The following is a 13,019-nucleotide window of genomic DNA, read 5'->3' as shown; positions in this document are numbered from 1 at the left end:
CTCTCGGTTATTCTCTGTTTTGGTAGAGAGGGATATGGATATTAACGTCTGTGTCAAAAGGGGAAATTTATTGGATTAGAGAAAGTACCAGTTAACGTTGCCGTCCACATAGATTTTGTCTGTGGAATGTGGAGGTAACAGCTGATGTCAATGGCAGCCCGGATTTTTCCGCTGCTAAAATAAGTGATTGCTTATATCAATTGTGTAATAAGTATCAAGAGTGTATGTAAATTTTGTATATTTCACCGAGTGAATAGTAAATTCTTCTAAACGATTTCGTGCCTATCTATACCGAAAAACATGCATCCAGAATCCTCTTCCGTTCATTGTAGGCCTTTAAGATAGTTTATGTTTGATAGCCTCTATATGCCGCGAACGGTCTTCGGCCCTTAGGAGTCCGTGTTCAGACCTCAGGAACGGGAGAGTAGCTTTGATCTAGCTGAGTCGTATGGCCGATAACCTCTCATGTGAGTGGATTAAGGATACAATCCCAATGAGCAGAAATCGACACAGACCAAAAAGATCCCTTGACTATCGACTTCCGTGGAGCATGGTCCCATGTGTTCGTGACCTGAAAGGGTGGTTTGTTGTCACATGGTCCCATGAGTCATGGGGGACGGTGGGAAAGGTTCCAACAAGCAGATTAGGGCAGATGTAGGATGCAGCCGTTATGTAGAAATGAAAATGTTAGTCTATGAACTGATGACTCAAACAACATCGTACTACTGAATGGTGCCATCAATATACTGATTAATGGAGCTAAATTATGTAACTTGAAATAATTTTATTGTTTTCAATGTACATAAAAATATAACAATTTTGAATTGGTAGATTTAGTTATAATCTATAAACATGGCTTCCTCTGTGTGTCACTGTAGGTACAAACGTACAAAATTTCTGAGAATATTCGAAGTAATAGTTGCAGATGACATTTCAGATGATAAAAATATGATGAACAAATGATGCAGCTACAGTGAAAGAATACATTTTTCATTATTGCTTAAATGTTTTATAAACAAATACACTTCAGAAATATCTAGATATATCTCTTATTCTTTTGCAAGATATACACTGAATAAGACTTCACCAAAAAACATTAATATTATATTAAATTTCCCGAATATTTTAGACAATTTGAACCAATCAAATTTTAATATATTAGAGTGTAAAAGAAACCTTGTAAAGAAAGGATTAAACTGATGAACATGGCCAGCTTTCGGAGATAAAATATCCACAACGGGAACACAACAGTGAATAGGTAGCACATATTCCTTTTTGTATAGGATTTATGGTGTACGTACTTTGTTTCTTCTTTGATGTACGGCAGGAGCTGATCCACAGTGAACATTTCCTCCTTTGTTTCTTCAGAAGGCTGTAAGTAAGAAATAAGAAAAGTAGAATAATGAAGTGAGGAAAAAATATAAACAAGAAAAAGCTGAGAAAATAATTTTCATATTTGCACAAAAACCTACAACCTGTTTTCTAATCAATGAACGGGTCAGAGATGGAATGAATGAAGCCACATAAGAATTGTGCTGGCTGCTGAAGCTTGTCGCACTCCTCTGGCGCAATGATTAATGACTGACAGATGAAATGATAATGGAGAGTGTTGCTGGAATGAAAGATGACAGGGAAAACCGGAGTACCCGGAGAAAAACCTGCCCGCCTCCGCTTTGTCCAACACAAATCTCACATGGAGTGACCGGGATCTGAACCACGGAACTCAGCGGTGAGAGGCCGACGCGCTGCTGCCTGAGCCAGGGAGGCTCTCATATTGGCACAATAGGAGTATAAGTAATTTATCTCCCATTGTAAAAATATAAGAATAGAAAGGAACAGACAAGTTATAAGAGAGATAAGGACATGAAAAGAAACACAGAATAGATTAGCACTAGACGAGGTAGAAATAGAAACAGAGAAATATGATAGGACAAAGACTGTGTCCAAATCTTTACCCAATACCATTCCTTGCTTCTTTTCCTCCTTCTGTTGATCCCTACATGTACAATGACTACATATTCTTTATCCTTTTATATTCGAAGTCCTCAGTTATATCTTTCTATACATGACTTGACTTGTTGCTTCTTTGTTCCTTTCCATGTTCCTATACACGTTCTTTCCCAAAATACCTCACTGTAATATCAAATAATCCCACATTATTCCTACCACATTCACGAGTGGACAATGCTTAAATCGTAACAACATCCCTCACTGTACATCACATTAACACCAACACGCAAAAATAAATAAATAAAAAAATAAGAAATAAATCAATCAACCATTAAATCCATAAAAAACACCGATCAGCAATTAGAACTGTCACATAGAATATTTATCCATTGTTTATGCAGAAAAATAATTTCAAATTATATTCAAGTTGTTATTTTTCCTACTTTTAAAAACACTGACTTAAATGTATTCATCTACTAACGACATTACAAGCGATCTCTCCAATGACAACTCACAATATACCACTTAGTGGTGCAGCTTGTTTCCCTTCTCCAAGTCATCCCAGCCCAAATTATGCAACATCCCCGTAACACAACTCTGCAGTCAGAAATCACCCACAAGAAATGGAGCTGCTTCCAGTTCTCTAATCAAGTAATCCTGGTGATGGTCCCATACTCTAAATGTCGCCTTGCTGAGGGTATAAATGCCCTCTCCTTTACAACCTCTAAGTTAAATAACCTCACACAATCATTACAAGATTAAATAAGTTTCATCTACTCTAATTAATTCTATTCTGTCGAACCAATTAGTAATTTTGCAAACATGTATTAGGAATGCTACCCAAAGGCTTGCATGACTAACCTGTAATTATTGACTTTATGTTTACCACCGTTTATTTATACAACTCTTCATTTGTTTAGAAAAGCTCCTTCATACGAACAGTAATCATCTAAGCACTACAGATATGTATACTGACTTCAGTATATCCCCAGAAATCTTATCAAACACAGCAGCATTTCTAATTTTAAAATTGTGTATCGTATTGTCATGGCTTTGCTGGTGAGACCTAGTGTTCACAGTGCATTATGTCTTCTGGTATGTGCTAGAAACATTTTGTTACCTTCAATAATCTGACTAAGGTATGAGCAACGCTAGCAGTGCCATTACTTATGCAGCCAGTCTCTACTATAAATGGTGTGAAAATGTTGCTCATAGCGTTGGTTGTTCCATGCATTTCAGTGGGCTTGGCAGACTGATATGTAATAGCAACTTCTGGATCAGTGAGAAAGCAACGGGAAACTACCAGACTACTCTTTTCCCCAGTATGCCTTTTCAGTTATGCCTAGGCCATCAATGACAGTGAATGGTGGTGCTGTTGATGATCCAACCAGCCTTCAGACTGAGGACTGAACAGACATACATCTTATTGTCGATGTCTTTTTATTGTAGTTTATTCGGAAATGGGTGAAACTGCCATCTGTGTCAGGTACTTTACGTGATGTAGGCGTGCGATGCTCCATAGCTCTGTCAGTCTGTCGACAATCAATACCGTACACAGTAACAGAACGCACTACCATGCAATATAGTGGCATCCTTCAGTCACAGAGTATGTCCGTGACTTCCCGCCATCCGATCCACGCTGCCTTCATCCTAATTCGTACTTCAAAACCTATTCCACCATTAGGCTGCAGGCAAGCTTCTAGATACCTGAATAAACTAGGAGTCATAAGACAGGATGCGTCCTGCTATCCTGTCTTCTTTTTATTCATTTTAAGGTCATACTGTGAAAAACTCCTATTCCAATCTTCAACATGACACCACAAACAGCAAGTGGAACATCATCCTCAGAAGAGAGTCCATGCTGAAGACAAAGAGCAACAGGGACAAAGCGGTACATTGTTGTGCACCAACCTTCACTGAGAAGCTCTTGGAGATGTTGACAGCACTGTATACACAATCTGTGGTGTTCATATACAGTGTGATTCAGCAGCCCCTTCCTCTATCGTCTGCTGCAGCCGAACTAACGTGCACATGGTTATAGGGTTGCTATTCCCCTGTGTGGTACTAATGTCCAGCGAGCACATTTTGCACACAATTCTGAACCCTAGCAAAATGTTATATCATTCGTTCGCCGTGAATTAATGTACCAACGTCCTTTTACCATGTAACTATGTTAATGTGTCGTGCCTCGTGATCGAGTGTAACGCAGAGGGGAATCAATGCATACAACTACGTAATAAAGCAGTAATTAATATCTTAAATACTGAACCAGATGGTGTATGTTCTCTGCTCTCATCGTATTACCAACATGCTTCCAGCAGTGTAGCGTAGTGGATGTGGCGTTCACCAACGAATCGACGGAATATGCCAGCGGCGGTTCGAATCCTCCATCGTTCAAATATTTTTGCATCGGTATGATGTTTGAGTACAGGCCCACTATTGCCACATTCAAACAGTATAATGACACTGTTATTCAACTTGTGCCCTGCGCATACTCCGCTGGTTAGGGCCTGAATGTACTGTAATCCCTGCGATAATTCGGCATGTTTTCCACAGAGGAAAACATTGACATGCTCCTCATTTATGGGCAAGCAATATAAAATGCATACGAGGCACTAATTCTGAACCAGGAAACGGTATTCTGACAGGCGACACCCGGCTGCTACGACATTCCGCCGTGTTGAAAGACGCTTAAGGACAACAGACATGATTTCCAACCAGCCACCAGTCTGCGATAGGCCTGTTACATTGGGTGAAACATAAGAGGCCGTTCTGGAGGCAGGTCGTAATAATCTATACGTCAGTAAAAGGTCGATTGCACGACAGATGAACACCAGCCAGGCGTCCGTGTGGCGAATACTGCATGAACATAAATTTCATCCATACCATCTTGAGCGTCAACAAGAGCTTTCGAAGCTCGAATTGGGTTCTGTGGGTGGCTATTAATCAGGCTGGACAACAATGCAATATTCGTATATCTAGTTCTTGGACGAATCATGCTTCCACATTAATGGGAACGTCAATCGCCACGACGTGCACTATTGGAGTCTGAACAATCCTCACTGGGTGCGACAGGCGGCCCATCAAGTACGAGAGAGCGTGAATGCTTGGGATGTTGTTTTTGTTACGTTAAGGACAATGGCGCAAAGAAAATTTTTACTTGTTTCTAATTGTTACTTCCGTGTGCACAATTCAAACTGACGAACTTGCCGTATTTGCTATGCCAGAGCTTCAGGTCAGAGAAGGGTGGTGAGATGTGGTGTGGTATATGATGGAGACAGAGATAATGATCCGCACGTAAGTACAAGTCTCCTCGTTCGACTCACACACAAGTGTCCTTGTCTCTTACAGCCAATATCCAGAGTTCATTTATTCAACAGCCATAACTGCACATACAGTACAAAAATACACTGTAATGAAGACACAATTGTCAGTTAAGGAGGGCACTAGATAATTTCTTCTCTCGTTTGTTGGTCGCAGTAACGTTAAATAATAATTTTATTGGCTTTACGTCCCACTAACTACTTTTACAGGTTTTGAAGATGCCAAGGTGCCGGAATTTAATCTCGCAGGGGTCCTTGTACGTACCAGTAAATCTACTGACACGAGGCTGACGTATACGAGCACCTTCAAATATCACCAGACTGAGCCAGGATCGAACCTGCCAAGTTGGGTTCAGAAGGCCAGTGCCCCGACCGCCCGAGCCACTCGGCCCATGTCGCACTAAGGTGCTTTATTATTTAACATGCTAGATCTAGAATGTGTACTGCTGCCATGCCATGACTGAATATCCTTTCACTCATGACATTGTAAATGGAATGAAATACTGAATGAAGGAAATAATACACCCAATTGTTTGATTACAGTACAATACCCTCCCCCTCCTACTTTCATGAATAGTTCTCAATGGTGTAGTAGTGACATTTGGATTCTGTTCAGGATGTGTGGTGTGTCACGAGCAACCTAGAAAGCTGCCTGTATTCTTGGCACAAGTACATCTTCTCTTTCTATATGACAACAAACTGTGCACTGCCTACGGGAGCTGGGAAGTTACAATGCAAAACGAACAAGAAACTTGTGCATTTGAACCGAGCATTACCAATGTCTCCCACTCACCACTTCCACTTAACTCCCTCCTCTGACGCACAGCAACAGGCAGCGGCTTCCTCTGTGGCACAGAAAATACAGCAAGTTCGTCAGTTTGAATCTGCAAGTAACAAAGTCAACTCAATTTCTCAAAATGAAACTTTCTCGGCCAATCCGATTGCTCAATCGTTCATATCATGACACAAAGAGTATCTCTGAGTTTTTGTGGCTATACTTCTGATAAACCCTGTATACAGGTCATAACAAAGAGTGTGCCTTGTTTCAGCAACAGCTTTCTGAGCCACAAGTTTGGAAATGACCATTCCTTCTCTGTTTTCTCGAGTTTTTTTTAAACCTAGGTTATGTATTGCACCCGCTCACCTCCTGAGTCCCAGACTAGCATTTATCTCAGGGGTGATCAGTTCGAAAACGATAAAAAAATTTATATAAAGAAAATGGAAAAAATATATATCGGCGCATCAAATGAACACAGGGATGAACATTTAAGGTTACGGGGGACGACTCATTCATCGATACAAATTTTTGACTCCACAATAGGACTGGGAAGTGATAACTTAAATTCCATGGGCATACTGGACTAACTACAATGAAAAGATATGGAAACTGTTTCCTATTGAAATTGCAATGAGGAGCAATTTATTCACTTATTTTGCATACTACACATGATGACAATTTTACATTGGGACACTTTCATCCTGAAAAATAAATGACATAATACTTGGATTTTACCTCACTACTCTGGTAGTGTAAAACATCTGGTGAATTCGCCCCAATTGGTTACTGGGGATCGAATTCACATCCGTATGATTGGACGTTTCACCGCTGGAGATCTTCTTTCGGAGGCGAAGGCACGACAGTAACCTTTTACTGTCGTCTCCTCGTTCCGTTTGGACATGAGACACTTCCGGTATGTACATTCTGGTTAGCCGGACACCCACCGTGGAAAATGTTATCGCCTCGAAAAAACGGGAATTTATAAGACGGACAAACTCTAGCCTATTATTTCCAGATTCACAAACACACCAGGTAGAGTTCATTAACTCAAAGCCTATTTCAATATTTACACTTGTCAATACGACAAGACGTACGGAAAGGTGCATTACTATGCTCTGACCCTGAAGACCTGTGCCGTCCGTGGGTTATTTACGTATCTACCGCTAACAATCTACCCGTGAAAACCAAACATCTGGTTCGGAGCAGTTCGACACAGGACGACTGCCCCTATCATATCCTCCTATGATTATTAAATAATATCATTACCATTCTTTATCTGATCATTATCATATTCTCTGACTACCATCAATTAATTTTATTATCATCATTAATTTCAATTATAATCCTGTATTTGATTATTATCATTTGTCACCCGGGATGATTATATGCCAACCCTTGCCGACGTTTCAAACGAAGGGTCGTTCTTCCTCCTAATTTATCCGCACAATATAATGACCAGCTTCCTCATAAATATTTTTATTATTATAATTATTATTAACATTATTATTAATAGTGGAAATCGTGATTATCGTAACCCGTAATCATCCTTGCTATAATACTTCAACTTCTCGCTCTTATTATTTTCATCAAAAAATAAAATTCAAAAAAAGTAGCTTCATTGGTTATTCTTCTTCTCCTTCTTCAAATATTTTATTTATTATTATTATTATTAGTTAAAAATTTCAAATCTTTCATTTCTACTCCCAACATCATTATTATGTCCAAAATATAAAAAAAGTAAATTCTTCAAAAAAAGTATTTTTTATATTTATTATTATTATTAATTTTTAAAAAAATTAATTTCGCCTGTTACACGGTAGTTCACTCTTAATATGTTTAACGCATAACCCCTTTTACGATTCCGATTTATCTTTGCACTAAGCACTGGATTTAAGACAAGATTCACTTGGAGTATGATTATTGTTATTATTATTATTAAAAATGGAAAGATGATTTTTTTTTATTTCCACTCTTTAGAATTTAGTCACATATGTTAAATCCCGTTATGAACCACTAAGATCCGCTTTATATCGGTCGGGACAACACGGTATTCGGGACCGTACCTTCAGTTTCGTACTGCCGTTAATTTAATTTTATATGGGGACACACGTCCTCCCAAGACACATCTCACAACCTATGGCACATCGCGGCTCGGCAAATACCTCCAATGCCGGCGATTGCTAAACTATTCCTTCCAATTTGAAGTTCGGAACTCTTCAAACATTTAATTCATAAATTAATCCTCGGTGCGTGGATTCTACCACTAATAACACCGGCATCTGTATTTTATATCATCTTAGGCCTTGAGATTCATCTATTTAATCATTACAAACAATACGGCTCAATTTATTTCACGCCGGATATTCGTCCCTCATAACTTCCAACTCTAAATATGGGCTCAAATCAGTCTGGGCTTTTAACATATCGTGACCATTCTAATTCACGTGCTTTTATCGCTTTTAAACAAATTTTTAATGGTTAAAATAAAGTCCAAAAAACGTAAAATCAAAAATTTACGTAAAATCAAACTGATTACGCGAATGAAAGTTTTTAACGCTACATGTCATCTCCACATTGATGATTATATGCACTAGCTAACTCACGAAGCACTGTCATTATTATTATACTTTAACTTGCAAACACATAAATATTATTATTATTATTAATTTACTTTCCTTTGTCAACTCACAAACATGATTATTATTAGTATTTTAATGACCTTCCGTACACAACACAAATTTTACATACTCTGGCTCTTTCATAATCTGGCTGTCTAATAGAAAATATTCCTAACTAACATACAAATGATCACCGCAGTGAATGAAATCAAATAAATGGGTTAGCACAAAAAAAAGAATTTAACACTTGAAATGAACTTAAGTCAAAGAATTTCGAACATGCATTAATTGAAAGAAATATATCCCATATTTACATTATATACAACAAACAAATACTCAAATTAATTAATCTAACCCATTATTACGTTAATATAAATTAGTTCGTCCGTCTAACAAAAAAATAAAATCATGGACTCGGGAAGCGGACCATGTTAAGTAACCATAATTAATTTACACTGAACCCCGTTTAGTCGCGATAACATCCCCCAAATATCAAAATTGTGTACTCATTCCTATGTAGAATTCCATTGTCTCGTAGCGGATGAGATATAGGCCTTACGTCCCCATGGTGATCTACTCGTCCATCATGTCGCACAATACAAATTTAACACAATAAAACACTTCTGGGTGACTACCCATGATTAATACCTTATTACACTATTTTACACAAGAATACTAATAACAAAAAAAACACTTATAGGTGCTCCTAGACCCCTGACACTCGCACAATATAATCTTCATATACGCCCGAAACACACGTCGTGACACATTACGACGAAATGTCGTTCATTTGAACCGGCGCGTATCGCGTCTTCAACCGGCACTTCCTGGTTTATTTCTAAGCCGTCTTGATAATCGCCTAGCTCCTATAATTCCCTGCTCGGATAGTTATTCACCGTCTATCTTGAGGTGTTTACTTCAGGCTCCGCACACTGCCTTCCAAAGGTACTATCGGCGTTCCGTTAATAATTTATTATTCAATCACATGACATTTATTAAATTCAACATGCAGTTGTACTGATTATTTACACTCGGTACTATGGATAATTTCACTGTTCGTATTCATTCTCCTAATAACTCACGTACTTTCAGCTCTAACTGACTTCAAATACGTCCCGAGGTACTGACTTACAGCGTCATCGTGTCAGAGTCTCAACTACTTCATCCGACTGGTCACAACTGGTGACTTCAAACGACTGGGTGATGTGAGGTTCCACTACTGAACTTTTATGGACGATATGGTTTCCCGCCGGGGTCATCCGCGGTCAGCTCCTGGGGAGGGGGGTTGTTTTACTAAATCGGCATATGCAGGTGGATTTGGATCCCTTGCTTTATCCTACTTAATACACCGGCGATACACATTCATGTGTCGTATTCTGAACTCATATCGTTCGGTGATCATGGAAATATCACTTAATTTCTGTCCTCCACCTTTCGCGCGCTAACTCGGCGTCCCTGATGGCGTGCTCATCTCGACCAATGGCGAGATACCGTGGGTCATTTCCACGAATTCATTACTTTAATTTATTACGATTACAATTAATCAACATGGGAATGATATCACAAAAATCCCCTCTATTCAATTATGTGGTTGGAATAATTTAATTATTGTTATCGGAGAAGCTAACTGGAGTTCACTCTGAGTTTTTCTTATGTTGGTTTATCTGCGGGCCTATGATAAATTTTCTCATTGGTCAACACCGCTTCGGTTAGTTTGAAATCTCTCCCTTGAAACGTGACAACACCAAATGCCTCGGGAGTGGAAAAACTGGTACGTCACATTCTGTATTGGTGATACATCTGCTCGCCCTTGGTCCGAAATATCTACTCTTTCACTTCCTCGTAGTAATTATTCTGTTGTTGTGAGCTCTACATTTAATCCTCTTAGCTTCTGGCCAAGAAACCTTCTCCCCCTAATGACAAGCTTACTGTGGCGACGGACAGTCGCGATATGTCCAGCTTATGTTGAAATCCTACCGTCCACACAAAACTGACACTGTATTCAATTTAATATTGCTATATATATGTGTGTATTTATTTTCAAAAAAACCAAATCATGAAACTAGGGCCTATCTCATCAGGGTACATTTTCCTGTTGCTCGGTAAAAAAAATCTTGTGATAATCATGAGATTTTTTATATATATATATATCCGCATCATACTTTCATCATGATTTGATTACTGCTTTCGTTCCTTTTCGATGGTGACTGATGTCGTCCCGCAGATTCTGGTTATTGAGTCTCAATTCTTCATTCTCTCGTTGAATCAGGTGGATCCTGTTAACAAATTCTTGGACATCACTGTCGAGCTCTCCGCATTCTGGGCATGGTCTTGCTTCTATTTGCCTATGGATCAGCTGGACTTCTTCTTCTCTTCCGTCTTCTTCTTCATCATCCTCTCCTTCGTCCTCATCTTCTTCTTGGTCGTCCTCTGCCTTATTCAAACTCTGTCGTTTTCCTCCTAGCACCGAGTTGTCGTTCGTCCTCGAATCTAGGGGCGTTTGGATTTAGCTGGCTACTATATTGACAATGTGACAAAGGCGCGTTCCTTTCCCCGTTGCGACCACCATTTGCCTCCTTATTCGATTTGTCTTCTAAATATTGCTTGGTCTCCTGATGTAGCTCCTCCATAGTTTGTATCGTCGCCTCTATGTATGGTTTCCAATCGTCTCGGTCCCAAACACTACACGGCTTGTCATCTTTTCGATCATGATTTTGGATTGCCTCCTTCCATTTCCTCTTCTTCAGCTCATCGAGGTACTGCTGGGTTTCTGGGTGTCGATCCTCCCCATTTCTACGGTATTCCTCCGTGTAAGGCCTTCGGTTATTCTGATTTCTTCGGTGGTACGGCTGAGTTTCGCTCCTTCCATTCCGATATCCACGGTATCCCCTTTCGTCATGGAATTTAACATGATTCATTTGCCGGTTGCTTCCCGCAAATCCTCCTCGGTGATTCCATTGTCGGGGTCTCCATCCTGGATCATACATCCTCTTGGGTTCTGGATCGGTACTCGTTCCTTGATTTCTAGTACTGATGGTTCTAGTTTCCGTCTGCCTCTCGACGTTATTTATCTGTTGCTCTCTAGGCCTGGGTTGTCTCTGGTTAGAGTGATACGTGGTCTGATCTAATTGACGTAACAGAGCTTCCGCTTGTATTGCCGTCTGAATATTCGACGCAATCATCATCCGCTGGACCTCAAATGGCAACTGCTTCCCGATAGCGCTAATGAGTTCTGTTTCACTGACCGGATTGTCTAATTCCCGCATCTTATGAAATTGGGATACGAAATACTCTGAATATTTAGTTGGGGACGATGTTGAATAACGTCTAGAATACAACTCCAACCTAAGATCTTGCTGTTCTTGGATACTCCAGAATTTTTGCAAAAACGCCTGTCGGAATCCCATGAAATCCTCGAATGTATATAAGAAGGCCCTGAACCACATTGCAGGTGCTCCGTCCAAAAACTTCTCTACAGTTCGAAATTGCCGCTCCGCCGGAATTTTATTTTCACTAATATAGTTAGTGATCTCGCGGATGAAGCCTTTAGGGGTTATATGTCCTCGAGCGTCGTATCTAGGTGGTTTGTCGTCTGACATTTTGATGACGTGGACCACAGATGTCGGAAGGGCATTTGATGATGATGACGATCCGTCTCCTACTTCAAACTTAAGTCCGGTCGTATCGGCTTGTGACATGCCTTCCTTTTCATGAAAGCCCTGATTGTCTGGGGTCTCGAACTCTCGGTACTGGAGATGGAAGTCCTGAACTGACCCTGGCTGTTCTAACCTGGCCTTGACCTGTTCCAGATCCTTTCTAATTTCTTCCAGCCTTTCGGTATTACTGTCGGACATTTGCTTGGACACTGATGCCCCGTGTGGACCTTAAATTGTTCCACCATTCTGACCTCTGTATCAGCGATCGTCTGGCTTTGTTCCGCTAACCCATCAGTCTTTCTGAACAATGCTATATTTGCCTCCTCACACTGTGTGAGTCTACGGCTACGATCTTCCGAATTCGTCTTTATATCCTGAATTTCATTTCTGAGACCGGCTACTAGTACTAGGGTACGAACAGTTTCACCTCGTAACTCATCGATTCCCTTCTCGTGCCTGTCCAAAGTACTTGCAGTATGTGCACCTCTACTTTCCACGTGGCTTCGGATGATATCGTTTTCCTTGCGACATTCACCCCTCACCTCTTCGATGTGCGCCTTTAAATCTTCGCGGTCGACCAACCTCTGAGCTGAAATCCCCTGAATACTGGCCTTTAATTTCTCCTTAATTTCATTACGTTCTAGTAACGCCTCATCCCTGAATCGGTCAACATTTTCATTGACACTAATAATAC

General features: G+C 40.1%; 1 protein-coding gene across 3 annotated transcripts in view; it reads right to left on the bottom strand.

Moving 5' to 3' along the window:
* The window catches only part of LOC136874206 (zinc finger protein ZFP2), a 179,776-nt gene that overhangs the window by 144,879 nt on the left and 21,878 nt on the right, over positions 1 to 13,019 (bottom strand). For all 3 annotated transcript variants that reach the window (XM_067147839.2, XM_067147841.2, XM_067147834.2), the window contains exon 3: positions 1,302 to 1,372. Coding sequence is in view for 1 of the 3 variants with exons in the window: in XM_067147834.2 (XP_067003935.2) it covers positions 1,302 to 1,372 (71 nt within the window). In the remaining 2 variants the exon portion in view is untranslated. The remainder of the gene's footprint in view (positions 1 to 1,301; positions 1,373 to 13,019) is intronic.

Source organism: Anabrus simplex, chromosome 5 (genome assembly GCF_040414725.1).
Source record: "Anabrus simplex isolate iqAnaSimp1 chromosome 5, ASM4041472v1, whole genome shotgun sequence".
In the NCBI taxonomy this organism is placed as follows: Eukaryota; Metazoa; Arthropoda; class Insecta; order Orthoptera; family Tettigoniidae; genus Anabrus; species Anabrus simplex.
The sequence above is the reverse complement of the archived record's forward strand: the minus strand, read 5'-3'. Positions and strand labels throughout refer to the sequence as shown.